Source organism: Vidua chalybeata, chromosome 7, assembly GCF_026979565.1.
Source record: "Vidua chalybeata isolate OUT-0048 chromosome 7, bVidCha1 merged haplotype, whole genome shotgun sequence".
NCBI classification, from domain to species: Eukaryota; Metazoa; Chordata; class Aves; order Passeriformes; family Viduidae; genus Vidua; species Vidua chalybeata.
Window position 1 is genome coordinate 33,342,782 of NC_071536.1, and position 16,694 is coordinate 33,359,475.

The 16,694-nt window shown below is 48.3% G+C and overlaps 1 protein-coding gene across 2 annotated transcripts; it reads left to right on the plus strand.

Moving 5' to 3' along the window:
- The first annotated feature begins 1,461 nt into the window (after positions 1 to 1,461).
- LOC128790723 (carnosine N-methyltransferase 2-like) lies at positions 1,462 to 14,342 on the plus strand. 2 transcript variants are annotated; one of them, XM_053947742.1, is made up of 9 exons: positions 1,462 to 1,527; positions 2,926 to 3,114; positions 5,179 to 5,240; positions 6,879 to 7,017; positions 8,538 to 8,590; positions 11,620 to 11,727; positions 11,835 to 11,965; positions 12,273 to 12,366; positions 13,373 to 14,342. In XM_053947742.1, exons 2-9 carry the CDS (start codon positions 3,089 to 3,091, stop codon positions 13,726 to 13,728), a joined length of 969 nt encoding a protein of 322 aa, XP_053803717.1. In that variant the 5' UTR covers positions 1,462 to 1,527; positions 2,926 to 3,088; the 3' UTR covers positions 13,729 to 14,342. The 2 variants fall into 2 exon arrangements, with proteins under 2 accessions (XP_053803717.1, XP_053803718.1); XM_053947743.1 differs by lacking the exon at positions 1,462 to 1,527 and adding an exon at positions 2,738 to 2,784.
- Positions 14,343 to 16,694: the final 2,352 nt, after the last annotated feature.

Consider the following 16,694-nt stretch of genomic DNA (forward strand, 5'->3'; position numbering starts at 1 on the left):
CCTTTTCTGCAGCAGCCACATTGGACTTTCCCTCTGCCCTTACCTTGGCTCTGTAATTACAACTACATGAGTTAGGACCTCTGGCCAAACAGGTTGAAAAGGGTAATTTTAAAAGGTCTGGAAGAGCTGTACCAGGATCCAGGCTTTAAAAAAGAGGAGGGAAAGGCTGTGTCAAAAAAAAAAAAAAAAAAAAAAGAAACTATTAGCTCCAAGACATAGATACTTCAGGTTTCTTGGGAGGTTGAAGAGAAACATGTCTGGAGCTCAGCAGCAGTGAGGGCTGTTGCCCCCAGAGAGGTATGAGTTCTGCTTCTGCAGTGCCTTTTTTTCCCAATATTTATCAGAAATTGTGTTCTTTTTCCCATAGGAAAATATCCTATATAAACATATTTTAAAAAATACTGTTGCTCAAACTCCAAAATCTACTACTGCCCAGGATTAAAGGATTAAAGGAAAACAACATTTCTTCCCTTAATGAGAAATCTTGTTGTTAACTATCAGGAAAATGGGTGCTGGTTATCCTCTCTACCAGAATTTGCTTGATGGAGAATAACATGTTTGCATGAAATATTTCACCTAGGAGAGTACAGAAACTACAGTACTTGAGAAGATTAGTCTAGATAATGGAAAATATCTAACTGATGAAAACATTTTTATTAAATCAGGAAACTGCTACAGAAGAGCTTTGCTCACAAGAAAATCAGAGTTACATTACCTGAGCTTTAATTGATTGTTCTAGGTGGAATTGGAAGAGTCTCAAAAAACAAAGTAGTAAACATGGAATCATACACTGGTTTGGGTTGGAAGGGACCTTAAAAACCATTTAGTCCTAAACCTTCTGCCATCAACACTCTAAAAATGCCAAGGACCTTCCTTACAATCATCAGCCTAAAAGCTGATTGCTATTTAGAAGGTAAATTCATTGAAATTTGATGTCAGTACCCAGGCTTTCCTGCCTGGAGGTGCAGGTCCGAGCTGGTTGTGGTGGGCTGATGCAAATGGCAAATGAGAAGGGCTCGGGGCCATGGGCAGCACCAGCCTCAGACAAGCTTGCCTCGGGGACAGTGGATGACCTAATTCTGCAGGATCAGCCCAAAACTGACCTCCGGAGCCGCAGAGCGTGGGAGGAAACACAGCCGCTTTGTTTTCCTCTCCTTGTAGCCCAGCTCTGCTTCAGCCATCCTCTCACTGACCAAAAATCAGCTTTTCCAGCTCGCAGGGAAAACAGGGTCCAGAGCGGATTTAGTCACGAGGTGGCCAGAACGAAAACCACGGCTGGCAGAGGGCACGTCCTCCAAAGCCACCCCTGCCAGCCCCGGCAGCTGCCCACAATGTCCCGTTGTTCGCAGCCCCGCGGAACAAAGGCTGCTGTTGGAGGCTAATGCCGGCTCAGGGCGGCTCCCTGGGCTCGGGGCCGGGGGGGCACAGGGACACGCGGAGGGGGAGCAGCGTCCCGTGGATGTACAAGGAGGCTCCCAAGGGTTTGCAGCTCCAGGCTGCTGGACGTTTCTCGACAGCTCCGGGGAGGTATGGCTTCCTGCCGGGACCTGCGGGCTGTCCACCCCTGGTTTTGGCATGGGGGGGGGTGGAGGGGTGGCTTAGCTGGGTGTCACAGTGACACTGGGTCAAGGCAGAGGTGGCTGGGGGACACGAGGCTGCGGGGGCAGCGCTTGGGGCTCGGCCGGGATGCTCCAGGTGCATCCACTGGTGCATGGTTGGTGTCTGGGATGGCATCTCTGGCGGGACTGCTGAGGGACTGAACGAAATGTTAGATCACTGCCCAGGTGGTCACACGGCAGCGGGAGCCAAAGGTGCACTTGAGACCTAGCAAAGAGGTTCTGGTCTTCCCTCACCTGGAATATATTGAATATTTTGTTGAAGAGTAGCAATGAAGTTGTTTCTGGCTTAACCTGCTGCTGTGGACCTCCCTTGAGGTGGAAAACTTAAATCCATCTGGAAGCCAAATCTAGTGCAAACCAAGGCAGGTCACTTGGTGGTGAAACATCTCCACCTGAGGTCCCTGGTCTAGGGGATGTGTGCAGGGCAGATTTTCTGGGGATCCTCAGTAAGGTGGGAGGTTTTATCAGCTCAATCCGTTCTACCCGTTGTCTTCAGGGAATGGGAGTGATGAGGATCCTAATGCTGCTCTTCCCACCAGTGGACCTCACTTGGAAATATAAAGTCTTTTAATCCTTTCTTTTTTACATTCCTGTTATTAGATTTTAGGCAAAAGGAGCACCAGTCCTGTGGGTGAGGGTAGGGGAAAAATCCAGAGGCAAGAGCAGGGAGCACCCAGGATTTTCTGTATTTCGAACAGTGACCACTGCACCTTCGTGGGGACATCCAGCCACCTCTCCCCTGTCGCCCAAAATGTTTCCTTGCTTTCTAATCCCTGCGGCTTAGCAAGCGGAGTGAGAGCAGGCTGGGCTCGCTGCCGCTGTCCTGGCTGCCCGTCCCCCCGTCTCTTTCCTGAGGCAGGACAGAGGATGCCAGGCTGCCGGGGGCTGCAGTGCTCGCTACAGGTTCTGCCGCTATGCCCCATTTCCCCCTGAGTCACAGACGGAAAAAATCGCTTGCTCAGGTCTGCGGGCAGCCAAGGAGCTCCTCTGACCCCTGGGGAAGGCAGGATCCTTGCGGCAGCGCGGCAAGGATGCAGGAAAGCGTTCCCTCCTGCCCGGGACGCGAGCAGGAAGGAGAAACAAGGCTCACAGCACATTAGAAAGTGGAAACAGCCCCCGGTCTGCCGGCTCACACCCCTCAGCCGCTGCCACTCAGGCTCCGCAGGTTCGGAAGTCTCCAGGTGTCCCGTTGTGCTCTCCCCGCGCCATGAGGACACCGCCCGGCCCGCCCCGGCTCCCCGCTCCTGTCCCCGGGGCTCGGGTTTCCCCCTTGTCCCTGCCCCGGTGACGCTGCCTGTCCCCACAGGTCCGGCAGAGCCGAGCGGGGCCAGCTGGACATGCTGACCTAGAGCCGGGCTGGCCCCGGCCCCGCTGCCGGCTCACGGAATCGCGGCGTGTTCCGGGCTGGAAGGGACCCACGAGGATCATCGGCCCAGCCCCTGTGTCCCTGCACAGCAGCCACCCCCGCGATGGAGCCGGCTCCGGAGGTGAAGAGGTGTGTGCGCTTTGGCAGGGAGAGGGATGGTGCTTCCCCACCTGCCGTCTCTGTGTCACACACGGCTGTGTGGGACTGGGAGGAGCAGCAGATGTGCCCATGTCCTGCGAAGGATGAGGGCTAAGGGGGAGATCTTTAGCCCCTCCACAGCCTAAGTTTATGAGTTATGTAGATATTCTTGCAATCTGTCTTCCTAGAGAAAACTTCTTCAATGTGAAGAGGCTGCATCGCCTAAAGTTCTAATGTGACTTCCCTGCAGCTGCTGTCCATGTTGTACCCAGCTCTGCTCATGGAGGGAAGAGGTTTAACTTGCAAGCTCAGTCTTAGCTGGGAGCTGTGGCAGGACCAGCTGCCCACGGGCATGCTGCTCCCTGGCAGTCCCTGCCTCCGTCCTGCTCTTGGGTGTTGGGGTCCTGGGGTGGGCAGGACCAGCCCAAAATGTTATTTGCAAATTTTAGGATCTGCTCTGGATTTTAACCAGATTTTAGAGGAAGTCTGTTTGTTCCTGTTTATCCTTCCCAGCAACAAGTGTTTATCAGTCTCAGAATCTAACCCCTGCCAGGAGAAATGGCAAAAGTGTCAGTGGAAGAGATCTTGGCATCATCTGTGCTGGTTAATGCTTGTGCTGAAGTCTGTCCAGGTCCCCTGGCAGGTCTCCTGACATGGCTGGAAACACTTGACCTGTCAGAAATGGAATTCATGTCCAAAGCTGTTCCTCCCTGCACAGGAAAAGCCACACTACCCTTCGACATTTTAGTGGGAGATTTGCTCTGAAAAGCACTTTGCTGGGTTCACCCAGCTGAGGGGACAAAATAACCCTCTGGAGGCTTTGATGGGCAGAGATGGAAGAGATTGGAGGGTTGAGTGGAAATTGGAGGGACTGGCATGTAGCCAAGCTGGAGACTGTGGAGGTGGGCTGAGTTCTGGCTTCTTCCTGATGAGCTGCTGAGAGGTCTTTCCTGGGGAGAGGTGAGGTGAAAGTGGTGGAAGAGAGACCTTTGACATACCCCATGGACATGAGTTACATGACTTTGGCACTGAACTCAGATGAAATCAGCTGCTCTTGCAGCACTCTGGAAGTGCCCCAGTGTCTCTGAGACTTCCAGGACCTCTCATTATTTTCTTGCCTTCCTTGGCCAAAGCAGTGCAGTATTTGCATGTGGCCACTTCCTTGCCACATGGCCAGCATGGTCCCTACATATTTGTATCTCAAAGCCCCACTACAAACTCCCTTCTTTACTTTTCCACCTCCTGCCTTGTTTTTTCCTTCACTTGGGATTTTTTTTTCCTTGGCAGAGGAGACCATTGGGCTGGGGTGTGCTATGTCAGGCTGCTTGCCTGAGGCATTTTCTAACAGCAAAGCCTTGGTGTGTCTAAACACATTATACAGGATATCACCCCTAAGACTTGCTGTGCATCTCGATACTGAAATGTGGTTACCCAGGAGGGGACTCTTCCCCTTGCACAGACAGCCTCATCCCAAGCCTGTCTTTGCAGAAATGAGGACCTTGCTCCAATTTAAATGCATCCCTTTCTTTTGCCAGTGGCACCTCACCCCTGTTTTATGTATGAGGCACACTGTCAAAGGAAAATGAAGAAAGGAAAGTGTCAGTCTGATGCCTTCAGTTGCAATGACTGGTTAATGGTTCTGCAGGGGTATGAAAACTTCCACAGCACATCTCAGACAAACACTGGAGCAGTGGCCAGTTGTGGATTCCCCATCCTTGGAAGTGTCCAAGGCCAGCTTGGGCAGGGCTTGGAGAAACCTGGGATAGTGGAAGGTGTCCCTGCCCATGGCAGGTGATTGGAACAAGATGAGCTTTGAGGTCCCTTCCAACCCAAACTGTTCTATTGACTCTAGGATTCTATGACTATGATCAGCTACAAAGAAGTTTTGGCTTTCTCTAGTAAAAAAAAAAAAAAAAAAAACCCAAAATAAATTATGGATTATCAGCAGAGGAAAGTTTGTCCTGGAGCATCTTCCCTTTGTTCTGCATTTTCAGTGCAGCTTCAAAAAAGCATACAGGTTCTTGAAATAACTGAAGTGCTATACTTTTCTTACAGGAATAGTTTCCCCAGCATGAACGTTGAAGCAGAGATTCTGACAACAACACACGATAATTCAGGTATTTGGGAAAAAGAAAAAAAGAAATTAAAGTAAAATGCCCACTCAGACTGCTATCATGACAAACATGTTTTAATTCTTTTGGAGTTAGAGATTGTTAAAAAAAAATAAAAAGACAAAGAAGCAGGATGGTAAGCTGACTGCAATTCAGGTTATTTCAGGTTTATATTAGGGTAGAGTTCAAAGTGTTGAAGACAGATATTGATGTCTTTACCTCCAATAGGGCTGGACCGGGAATACAGCTGCCAAAGATGTGGTTTTGGAAACAGCAGAAGCAACCAATTTGAGACTGCAGTGTCCTGAGACATACATGGTTCTCTTCTTAGTGGTGATAAAAATGCAACTCTTTGAAAGGCAAAAATGAGGATGAAGACATTCTGCCAAGTCCAGTCCTTCATCCTCGTTTCATTTAAGAGGAATAGCTGATTTTTTTTCCCATTGAATGATGCCTTTTCAGCATTGATCTTGCAGGTGGAGGCTGCACTGTCAGTGCCTTCCTACTGCAGCATTGTCTGAGACAGACCCAGCATGGCAGGGCATCTTCTCTTAGTCCTGCCATTGCTCCTCAGCCCTGAGCAGCTGGCCAGAGCCAATGCCCTGGAAACTGAAAGGTGGTTGGAGTCAGGTGGGGTTGGTCTCTTTCTCCAGGCAGCACTGACAGAACCAGAGCACACAGTCTCAAGCTGCACCAAGGGAAATACAGGTTGGAAATTAGGAAAAAGTTTTACACAGAAAGGGTGGTAAAGTTCTGGAATGGCCTGCCCAGGGAGGTGGTGGAGTCACCATCCCTGGCTGTGTTTAAAAAAGCCTGGATGTGGCACTGGGTGCCAGGGTTTAGTTGAGGTGCTGGGGCTGGGTTGGACTCAATGATCTTGAAGGTCTCTTCCAACCTGGTGTTTCTGTGAATTCTGTGAACTGCCCTGTCCTTAGGATGGGACAGCAGGAAAGGGAGACTTTGCAATAATTTCTTGGAACCCCTTGAGTATCCTTGGTTTTGACTCAGGAGAGATCTTGGTGCCAGTCACCCACATTTCAACATGAGCCCATCCAGGTGAAATGTTTTGCCATCAGTTGTCCTCCTGGCCACGAGCTGCAGGTCCCAGCAGGGAATTCCCCTCCCTAGCAGCCCATTTCAGGCCCGTGCTGTGAGTCACAAATGAGATGCACAGGGTGGACTATTTTTCTTCAGCTGCGGTTGGCAGTGTTTGTGTTGCATCACCTGGGAAGTGTGCCAAGGGCTGCCCACCTCGGTTGCACTGTCGAGTGCGGGCACCAGTGATGGCCACAGGTTTGGGCCCACCGTGTGACTCCCTTCACCTTTTCTTTAGCCCTCCAGAAAACCCCGCCAGTTCCATCCCTTGCAAACAGGGTGCCCCGCATCTGGCTAAACATTTTGGAGACACTTTCCTCAGGCTGTCCTGTAGTGATGAGTCACTTAGCAAACATGCTGATGTTGAAGGGTGCCCAAGAATAATTTTTGAACCCTGAGTGTGAACAGGTTGGAAAGTGCATCCCCTGCATCGTTTTCCCAAATCCCTGGCTCCTGTTGGGTTAGGTTGGGTTTTTCCCATGAGGTAAGTGCTTTGACCCTTCACATGCCTCAAAGCCTCTAACGTGCAATCCATGTTTGTTTCCCAAGAGCTCTACACGATCCCTTCCATGAGAAGCCTCACAGCTGAGGAGTATGTGGAGGCCTTTAAGTCATTCTTGGATCACTCAACAGAGCACCAGTGCATGGATGAGTTCAACAAGGATCAAATGCCCAACATCGTGGCTGGGTAAGGAGCACTTCCCCCGAGGTGGGAAAGCCATCTGTTATCCTGGGAGTCAGCAAAAACTTTTAAGGATTTTTGGGGCAGGAATGAACTTTAAATGCTTTTCAGTTTTAAGTTAGGATACTGCTTGTTTTTAGGATACTGCTTGTTTTTACTAGTGGTTTTTAGGATATTCTGTTTAATGACTCCAGAGTGCGTGCTGTTTCAATTAATACACTGTGCTGCCTCTCAGCTTATGTTAAGGAAAGACTCAAGACCTTGTTCTCATGTCCATCTCTTTTCATTAGCTGATTTTTTGAGGATTAAAGTTGGGTTTTTTTGGTCATTTGCTTTTTCTTTTTCTGAAAGAAAGCTCTCTTGTGCTCTCTCCCTGCTTTTGGGACTTCATCACATCCATCCAAACAGAAACACATCTCTAATTCTCTCCTAGTGGCTCATTTGTGGTTTTCCCAATCCCCTAAGAGCTCCTTATTTTTATCCTAAGTCGATTTGCATTGCTTAAGTACCAAATGATAATCAGTTTTGTAAAGTATTGATGTAATATCTTAAGGCTGGATAACTGCAGACATCTTCAGAACAGCCTAGATCCAAAGCACAAGAAAGTCCTTTCAAATCTGGGTAATTTTTGGATGTTATAGGAACTGTATTTTTCTCCATTGCAAAAAAAAAGTTTAGGCAGGCAAATTTTTATTCTGCAGATCAGATATATATATAAAATAAACAGAAAAATAATAATTAAACATTATGTTAATACATTTTAATTGTGAATTTAAATCATGAACAACATTGTGGCTTTCTATGATGCTGATTTTGGGTTTGTCAAAGGGTCTTGACCCTCATTAGGGTTAAGGCCCCTGGACTTGCTCACACCCTTCAGGATTTTCTGCTCATCCCACTCCTGTGGAATCATTATTGTGGTGCCTCCTGAGACTGTGTTTGGGGAACTCAATCCCTCGGCTGTTATTAAATATTCTGCTAGGAAGCACGTGACTGGAGTATTTTGATAAACATTTTTTCCTAAGGTAAAAATTATTGACAATTCAGACCCTACTCCCAATTTCAATCCAAGATTAATGTTGATAAGAGATGATTTCGCCTAAAGGTTTTGCTTTTTCTGGGTATTTATATCCAGTATTCCCTTCTGAGGGTGCTGAGGTTTTCCCCAGCTCACCTTGTCCCTGCCTCCCCAGCAGTGCCATCCCAGTTAGGTACAGCCCCTTTGCCCTGGGCTTCCCAGAGGCTTTTTTTTTTTTTTGCCAGCCACAGCCTGAAGAAATCTCCTTGGCAAAGGGTGAGAAACTGCACTGTGGTGCCTACTGCACTTTGAAAGATGAGCTGGCTGATCTGGGCAGGCTCTTGCCATGCTGGTCATCACCAGGCTCAAAAGGGATTATCAAATTTCTCTCCCAATTCATGTGCATAACACGAAAATTTCCAGGCTGATGCATCATCCAAGATCTAAGAGTGAAAACATGAAGTGGTGTGACACAGTGTGGTTAAGAAATGTGTATTTATCCTTTCAGTCTGGGCACTGGAAAATCGACCCTCAGCGTTCTGGGAGTTGGGAGTGGCACAGGTGAGGAGTGTGGGGATGGGGCACGGGGGGACCTGTGGGGAGCAGAAGGAGATACTGGAAAATTGGGCGATGAGGATTACTCAGACATTAATGACAGCATTTCCCACTGAAGCACAGAAGGGCAGAAGGAAGAGTGGAGCTGGGATAAGAGGAGTGCTCCTTCCCTTCTTTCCATCTCCCTTCTGAAACACTGCTGCTCAGATCTTTCTGGGCAGTGAGATATGTGTGATTTTAGCTTAGTTTCTGCCTCTTGGTGACTCTCACCTGACTTATTTGCCTCAAAGCAAGGACTCCTCCTTCTGGTTGGTACAAGAGCATCTTCAAACCTTGTTGGAGAGAATTAGGGACATTGGAGAAGTTCTTTCCACCCAAAATCCTGCTTTAGACTATCCCCCCTGAAGGGATGTCTCCTTTTGCTTTGCTTTTAGGGACCGCAGAGGCCAAGGCTGGGCAGTGCCCTGCTCTCAGTAGTGCAAAACCACCTGGCCACAACCATTAGCTGATGCAAAGCTGCATCAGCTTTTTCAAGACATGTTTCTTTGTTACTGCTGTGTTTTTACCCAGTGATAAGTAGGCGTTAACTGCAAATGATGTTTTTCCCCAGAGAGACACCGATCCTTTGGAAAAATAGCTTTAAAGTTGTTCTAAATGCATTTGTGTTTAAAAAAAGCCAAAACAACAAAACAAAAAAGCGGTGAAACAGCCAACTTTGCTCCTAGGGAAACTGGGAGAAAATAAAGAGTAGAGAAAAGAAGCGGTGGTTTGATTTGTCAGAGTTTACTTCTGCTTTGAAAAGTGTTTTCAGCTGAATTTTAAGTGCTAATACTTTCAAATGAAAGCATTTTTCTCACTTTTTTGGGTTTTGTTTTCCTGAGTAAGAGAAAATTAGCATTTGATTGTTTTCCCCAACTGGGAATATGTTGGAGCATATGATAAACCAAGCAGGAAGAAATGATTCAGCTCTCAATTACCCTCTATTTTCATTAAGTAATATAAAACAGAAATTCTGACTCCACAAAAGCACAAGGGGGAAATGAACCTTTAGCATCGTCCTTAATTTTCCTTATGTCCTCTTCAGAGGAGTGTTTAATGGAAAAATAAACCCTCTAAAATTTCCTGTGTTTCCTGGGTGAGTGCCCCTCACATATGCCAGGACCAGGGGTCCACATGTGCAAGAACTGAGCTTCTGGGGCTGGGCATGGAGTGAGCTGGGATGGCACCAAGTAAAAGGTTATATCTGATCCCTGACCTTTTCAGAGGTGGACTCTGGTTTCACAGAGCCCCCAGAATTAGTTTAGTTGATGAAAATATTAATGGGGATTAGTGGCTGACTGCACATCCTGAAAGCCTCTGTTGTGGTCCAAATCATGTTTTCTCACTCGCCCCATGTTTTCTCATGGCTGGTTGAACTCTGAGCTGGAACTTTCCAGTTGCAGAGAGGTTCCAGTCCTGTCCCAGCCTTGTTGTGGTCAGTGCTGCTGGAGGGTTGTTGCTGGCAGGGCCAGCTGCAGCAGAGAAATTCCTGCTCTAGAGTGCTGTTATTTTACTGCTTGTTTTTACAGACACCTGGTTGAAGATGTTATTACCTGCTCTTGCAAACACTGGATTAAGGAATTTTACAGAGGTGGAGTGAAAAAAACTCCAAACCTAAGCAGCTTTTAAGACATCCACCTGCTGTTGATGCACCCATTTGCCTCCATCAGTGGCTCCCGGGGAAGGGGCAGTGATGCTCTGCTTCTGGCCCTGCCCCAAGGCTGCAGGCAGCTCTAAGGGCTGGTGCTCCCCAAACCAGGCACTTACAAACTGACATCTAGGGCTGTCACAAATGTTTCAGCTGCTTGTTATTGGGATCTTCCTTCCTGTCAGCAATATTGGTCCCTGTACCTTCAATGGATGCAGCCACAGCCTCCTCCCTTGAGCCTTTGGCTGCCCCTGCCCTGCTGCCACTGCATTCCTCAGGGCCTGGGGTATTTTTTCTCTCATTTCAAAAGACTCCTCCTCCCTTGGATGTCCCTGTAGTGCTGGCATGGCTGATATTTCCTTCCTTGAATTCTATGTACTGCAGCACCTGCCAGGGATGACAGCTCTTCCCGTGGCTGGCACATCAGCTGAAGGAGCAGGGAGGATGCAGGATCTCATATCAAGACCTCTCTGTGTGACATTTGCAAGGCCAGGGCTATTTTTAGGCCCCACCATCAGCTACAGATAGGATTCTTGCAGAGGTCTTATCAAGGTGGTCACATCTGCTGTTTATTTACATAGTCTGAAGTGATCCAGGGGGACTCATACGCTTGGCATTTCTGGAAATAAGCAGCATGACCTGTATCACCTCAGAAGAGGCTGGAAATTTCCTAGAACAGGAGGACAGACTGCTGCTTGCTCCTTCAGAGCTTACACAGCAGCACAGAAGCAACAATAGCTAAATTTTCAGGGCACTTCCACACAAATGTGTGAGTGTCTACCTGTATTTCCAAGATAGCCATCAGTTATTCGATGCCCTGGGCTGAGGCCATGTGGACAATCCCCAGAGAGGGAGGATCCAGGATTCTGCATGTCAGTGGGTCTTTTCTCTTGTGATGCAGTTCCCCAGGTCTTGGGGCTGTGTCACTGCAGCCACTGTGTCCCTGTGACAGCCCCAAAGCCATGGGCCACCCCATGCAGCTGTGTCAGCTGCCTCCTTGCACCCATTCAGACTTTGTGGGGTTGTTGAAAACTAATGTTTCATGGTTATTTTTGTGAACAGTGAGCAGTGATTCTTTTGGCCTGTCTGTCCCACGACCCAGGGTATTGCCATTAGCAGGTTTCTGTGCTGCTGTTTGTCTCTGCCTTGTTCTCAGGCTCCTCTGTACCTCTCTGTCAGCTTGAGCAGGTTGGAGTATCACCAGGCTGTGCCACCACATGAGCCACAAAGCAGAACATGCCTCACTTCTGCTGGGGGATTTCCTGGCAGGAGTGGTGGCTGGTGCACTGGCACCCTTCCAATGCATTTACCTGCTTTCTAAAGTAGTGAATTTGTGTTTATTGAATAGGTGAGCAGGATTTGAAAATGATCAGGATACTGCAGGCTGTGCACCCAGGGGTCTTTATTGACAATGAGATTGTGGAGCCCAACCCACAGCATGTGGCAGCTTACAAAGGTAAGGCTACACCTGCTGCCTGGGTTATAGCAAGGACCATCCATTTGAATGCTGAGTTTTTCTGCTATTTTATGAAATTCAGGGGTCTCTTCTGCTTTTTGAAACAGAGCTGGTGAATCAAGCTCCAGACCTGCAGAATGTTTCTTTTATTTGGCACCAGCTCACTTCCTTGGAGTATGAACAGCAGGTGAAGGAGAGAGGCACGCATAAGAAATTTGACTTCATCCATATGATCCAGGTAATGGACATTTCTTTAACACAGGGCTATAGGATTTAACTGCCCCCTTCAGTTCTGCTGTGAGCTTGAATTTATGACCAGAGCTGAGCACTGCTCTCCCATAGCAATTCTGCAGGAGCTCTACAAACACCAAAGCTGGCAATGCTCAGTGCTGTGAGGTGTCCCTAAATGGGCATGTGGAATCAGGAAAGGCTGGGAAGCATCTGGATCAGAATTTAAAACACCTCTAAAAGAAAGGGTTTAAGTCTTTGGAGGGTCATTGCACTGTGGAGGAGGAATAATGGCTGTGTGTCACTGTCTCTTCTAGATGCTGTACCGTGTGGAGGATATTCCCAGTACTATCAAGTTTTTTCACAGCTGCCTTGACCATCATGGTAAACTCCTGATCATAATTTTATCAGGTAAGGGAGACCTTGCATTTTTTTGCTCCATTGCTGGAGCTTTGAAGGTCTTTGACGTTTGAGAGCCACAAATATTTATCTGGGGATGTCAGTGGTGCTTATCCTATAGTAAATAACTTCAAAAAATGCTGGATTTCATATGGAGAATGCAATCTTGGGCTTAGCCTTGGGCCCCAGTGTCTGATGGGGCCACTTAGGCACAGCCTTTGTGCTCTTGCTTCCCTGCTTATGGAATCGATGTAGTAGAGAGAAGTGTGGCTGTCCATGAATGAGGGTCCATCCTTCCTCATGGTGAAATCAACACTGGAAAAACACAACCTGAGCTCTGGGTGGATTCATCCTTAGGGCTCTTACCTTTGTGCAGCAATGACCCAGAGCCCAGAAGGACAGCAGATGCTGCTGAGAGCTGCAGGCTTTATGGCAGGACAGGAGAAAAGAGGCACAACATGATGGCACTTCCTAAAAGAATAGATTCATCCCTTGTGCCATTCATGAATCCCTGGCTCACAGTGTGGTGGAAAAAGCACAAATTCCCATGCTCCCCATAAAAACTGCCTCTCACATTGCCTGTAGGCTGTTTCCCTTGCTGTCTGGGGCTGCTTTTTGAGGTATGTATTGTTCAATGAGCACTTATAATTGAGGTTTGACATGAGAAAACATCTGCACTGCTTTGGCCAAGGGACAGTTAAGAGGTAACACAGGATGTTCAGGCTCAGCACATTGGTACCCCTGTGTGCACCTTTCCTTCTGGGCAAATTCAGTGCTGGAGACATCTCCTAGTAGTTTCCTTTAAACAGGACAGTTTTGGAGGGAGGGCTGAGAGAAACCAGGGTTTTATGAGGTGCAGATATTTATGAGTAGTCTTGAGTAAGGGTAAAGCTCTCCTCCTGCCCCATCAAGGGCTGGGCCGGCAGCAAGGGAGCTTTTCCAGCTCATTTCACAGTCGATTATCCAGTGTTTGACTGCCTTGGCTTTGCCAAAGTAACCTTCCCTGGTGCCCCGGCAGACAGCAGCGGCTGGGCCAGCCTGTGGAAGAAGCACAGGGACTGCCTGCCCGCCACCGACAGCGGCCACTACATCACCTGCAGCGGCATCACGGAGGTGCTGCGGGGGCTCGGCGTGCAGCACCGCGTCTACGAGCTCCCGTCGGGCTGGGACATCACCGAGTGCTTCGTCGAGGGGGACGCGGTCGGCGGCCGCATGATGGATTTCCTGACGGGGACAAAAAACTTCCTGGGCACGGCCCCGCCGGCGCTGCGGCAGCGGCTGCGGGAGGCTCTGTGCCAGCCCGAGTGCAGCAGCATCAGGGACGGCAGGGTCATCTTCAGCAACAACCTCAGCATGATCGTCGCGGAGTCCTAGAGCCCGGAGCCTGCCTGGACTGGTTTAACACCGTGCATCCTGCTGTGCTTTCACTGAGATTCCCACCTGTCTGAGCAGCCAGCATGTTTGCACACCTACGGACGAGTCTGCACGGCCTTGGCAGCTGGGAGGAGGTGGCAGCCCCTGTGCTGGCCGGGCACAGACCCGCTGCTGCCACGTGTGCCAGTGGTGCCTTCTGTCCCACCTGGGTCGCCAGAAACTGATGCCTTGTGAAGGCTGACCTAGAACAGAGACCAGATGGAGCTAAAGAATAAAGTAGGGATTTATTAGGAGGCCTCAATGGATGGGCAGCACAAGAGCCCAGCCAGGGCTGCACCCAAGGTGAACCCGAAATGGTCACAAAATGGACGATCAGTCACGGGGTCTCACACTTTTATAAGTTTTGATCTATTAGCATATTAATTGTCCAATTACAGCTTTAGCTTATGAAGTCCCATCCTTCTTGTTTTTCTCTCTTCAGTCCACATTGTTCATGCTCTTGGGCCTGAGATCTGGATCATTTGTCCCCAGCTAGAGAAGGAATTGTTTTGTCTGCCTACTCTATGAAGAGAGCTTACTGTCCCCTAGTATGAAGATCAAAAGTACACACTAAAGCAGTACAGAATCTGAAAAATATAAAAGCTAAAACTTGAGGCATCACCAGGACAAAACCAGCAAGATGTCCCTGCTGCTTTTCACGGTAATGCCACTGCACCCAGGCCTGAGCAGTAAGTTGCTCTGCACTAGGCTATTTCACGGGGTTTTATTGGCATAGACATTTACTGCCCCAAGTCTTTCAGTGTCTCACAATATAGACATGTCTTAAAAATTTATCAGCCTTTTTGTTTAGAGAATATTTTGGAACCCAGGATGATACTTGCCCTGTGCTCTTTCAGGCAGACATTAATTTTGTTACTTTCTTACTACTGTTTGTCTCCATATAAAATAAAAGCAATCTTAAAACAAAAAAGTCACATCTGGTTCTACACGCATGAGATTATAGAAAATGAAGAACAAGGAGGTCATTGAGTTAAAAACCAAAAAATATGCAAAGTACCATTTTATGGAGGCATTAAGGGTTTCTTGTAAGTGAGAAAGATGAGCCTGAGGATGTGGAAAAGCCAGGAGAGAGCTGCAGCTTGTCCTTGTGCTGCAGCCCTGGGAGGCTGCTTGGCTCTCTTGGAGCAGCATTGCTGCAGCACAGCAAAACAGCACCAACGGCACTAAAATGTGGTTAAAATGTTAATATAGGTAAGTTAAGACTGTTTCCTAAGGGGCCTGAGTTGTTCAGAGGGCTGAAGGAGGTGCTGCCAGGGCAACCAGCTCCAAAGGGAGATGCCACTCAGGGTGCTAGTGAGATTTGGTTCTGCATTTGGCACCGTGGTGCTGCGCAGACCTTGGACCGAGCACGTGGGGAAGCTGCCTGCAGTGTCAGCAGCCTCACTGCAAACAGCTCAGAGGGGGGAAATCCCAGCCCAGGTGGGAAATACCTGCAGGCACAGAAGCTGTCTCTCTCTATGTCTGAGTTTTCCATGCTTAATCTGGGTAGGACACACCTGTGTGCACCTGGAGGGGCTCAGGTGGAGGTGTGGATCAAATGGCTTCTTCCAGCACCATGAACACGTGGCTCGTCACACTGGCTTGCAAGACATTCCATGTCACTGTCACCGAGAGTCCTGCTGATCCTGCTAGAACTGTCCCACCCCACCCAGCTGAATGCAGCTACTGCCAGGGACAGCATCACTCTGAAAAGGTAACGAGCCCCTGGAGTCATTGTGTCTCCACTCTGTCCTTTGGTTTTTTTGGGCACTTTTTAAAGTTTGGGTTTTATCATATCTTTTTGAAACGCAGCCATTTCTACTGAAACAACTGTAACGGGAAAAATGAGCAAAATAATGGGAAAACAGCAGCATGATATCATCTCCCTGGCAGGACTGAGGCAGCCTGGCCTGCAAGTACTATTGCTGTCAGTTCCAGAAACATCAGTCAAAACTGGACAACCTCCTCCAGAGTACCCCATACCTGTGCACAAGCCTTTCCCTTTGATCCATCCTATTGTTTATTCCACAGGCATCTCCTTTGCTGGTGCTGGCTCCCAGCACTGGGCAGGGAGTGAACAGCTGGGCTGTTGGACAGGCTCTCAGCACTGCTCCCATCAGTGTTCTCCTTCCACTATGGATTCCCATGGTTTATTTCCAATCAGCAGTGGTTTCTCTGTCTCTACCTGGTAGATTAAGAGGAAAAACAAAAGGTACCATAAATCAAGCTTGCTTTTCAAGCTTCAAAGGAAAATCTACCTGTTAGTCTCTGCAGAAAACTGGCACAATACAGGTTTGCCCAGATCTTCCCCAGCCCAAGAGGTTTCCCACCCCTCTTTGGAGCTTCCTGCACAGACAGACACATTTCCAATAAGCAGATACTCAGCAAAACCATCTGTGAGCACAAAATTTACCCACACCATTGTAAATCAATGTGCAAATGCTCAAAGAAAAGGAGCACTTCAAAGCAGACTGTTTTAGTGACAGGCTGGGGAGATGAAAAAGGGCACCCCATTAAAAACACAGGTGATCAATGCTTTATATGCAATTTTTCCTTTGATTCTTCAAAAGCAAGTAGTTTATCAACAACTCTGCTTGTACACCTGGAATAAATAGCATCCTAAGTGTCCCATTTGTTTATATATTTATTCTTTGGTGAACATGCTGTTTATTTACTATTTCTTTTGCTTTCTAAAAGACGCTCTCCTCCCATGCAGAATTTCAGACTCTGCTTCCCCATAAACAGGAGTATGGCCACAAGAGGGCTGCAGCAGCCAGCGGAATAAATCCACCTCAGTGCACTTCCCAAAACTCTGGAAATGCTGAGCTGAAGCAGCAGAACCAGACAGTCAGGCAGACAAATGCATCCAGCTTCCTCTGCTGGCTCATCACACCCTGATCCCAGCAGTCGGGACCACACTTTTCTCT

What these genes read in the sequence shown, in the direction of transcription:
- LOC128790723 (XM_053947742.1), top strand. Translation starts at nt 3,089, where the DNA reads ATGGAGCCGGCTCCGGAGGTGAAGAG. An exon ending in AACAACACACGATAATTCAG is followed by an intron (nt 5,241 to 6,878) that starts GTATTTGGGAAA and finishes TTGTTTCCCAAG; the next exon opens with AGCTCTACACGATCCCTTCC. An exon ending in ACTTCATCCATATGATCCAG is followed by an intron (nt 11,966 to 12,272) that starts GTAATGGACATT and finishes TGTCTCTTCTAG; the next exon opens with ATGCTGTACCGTGTGGAGGA.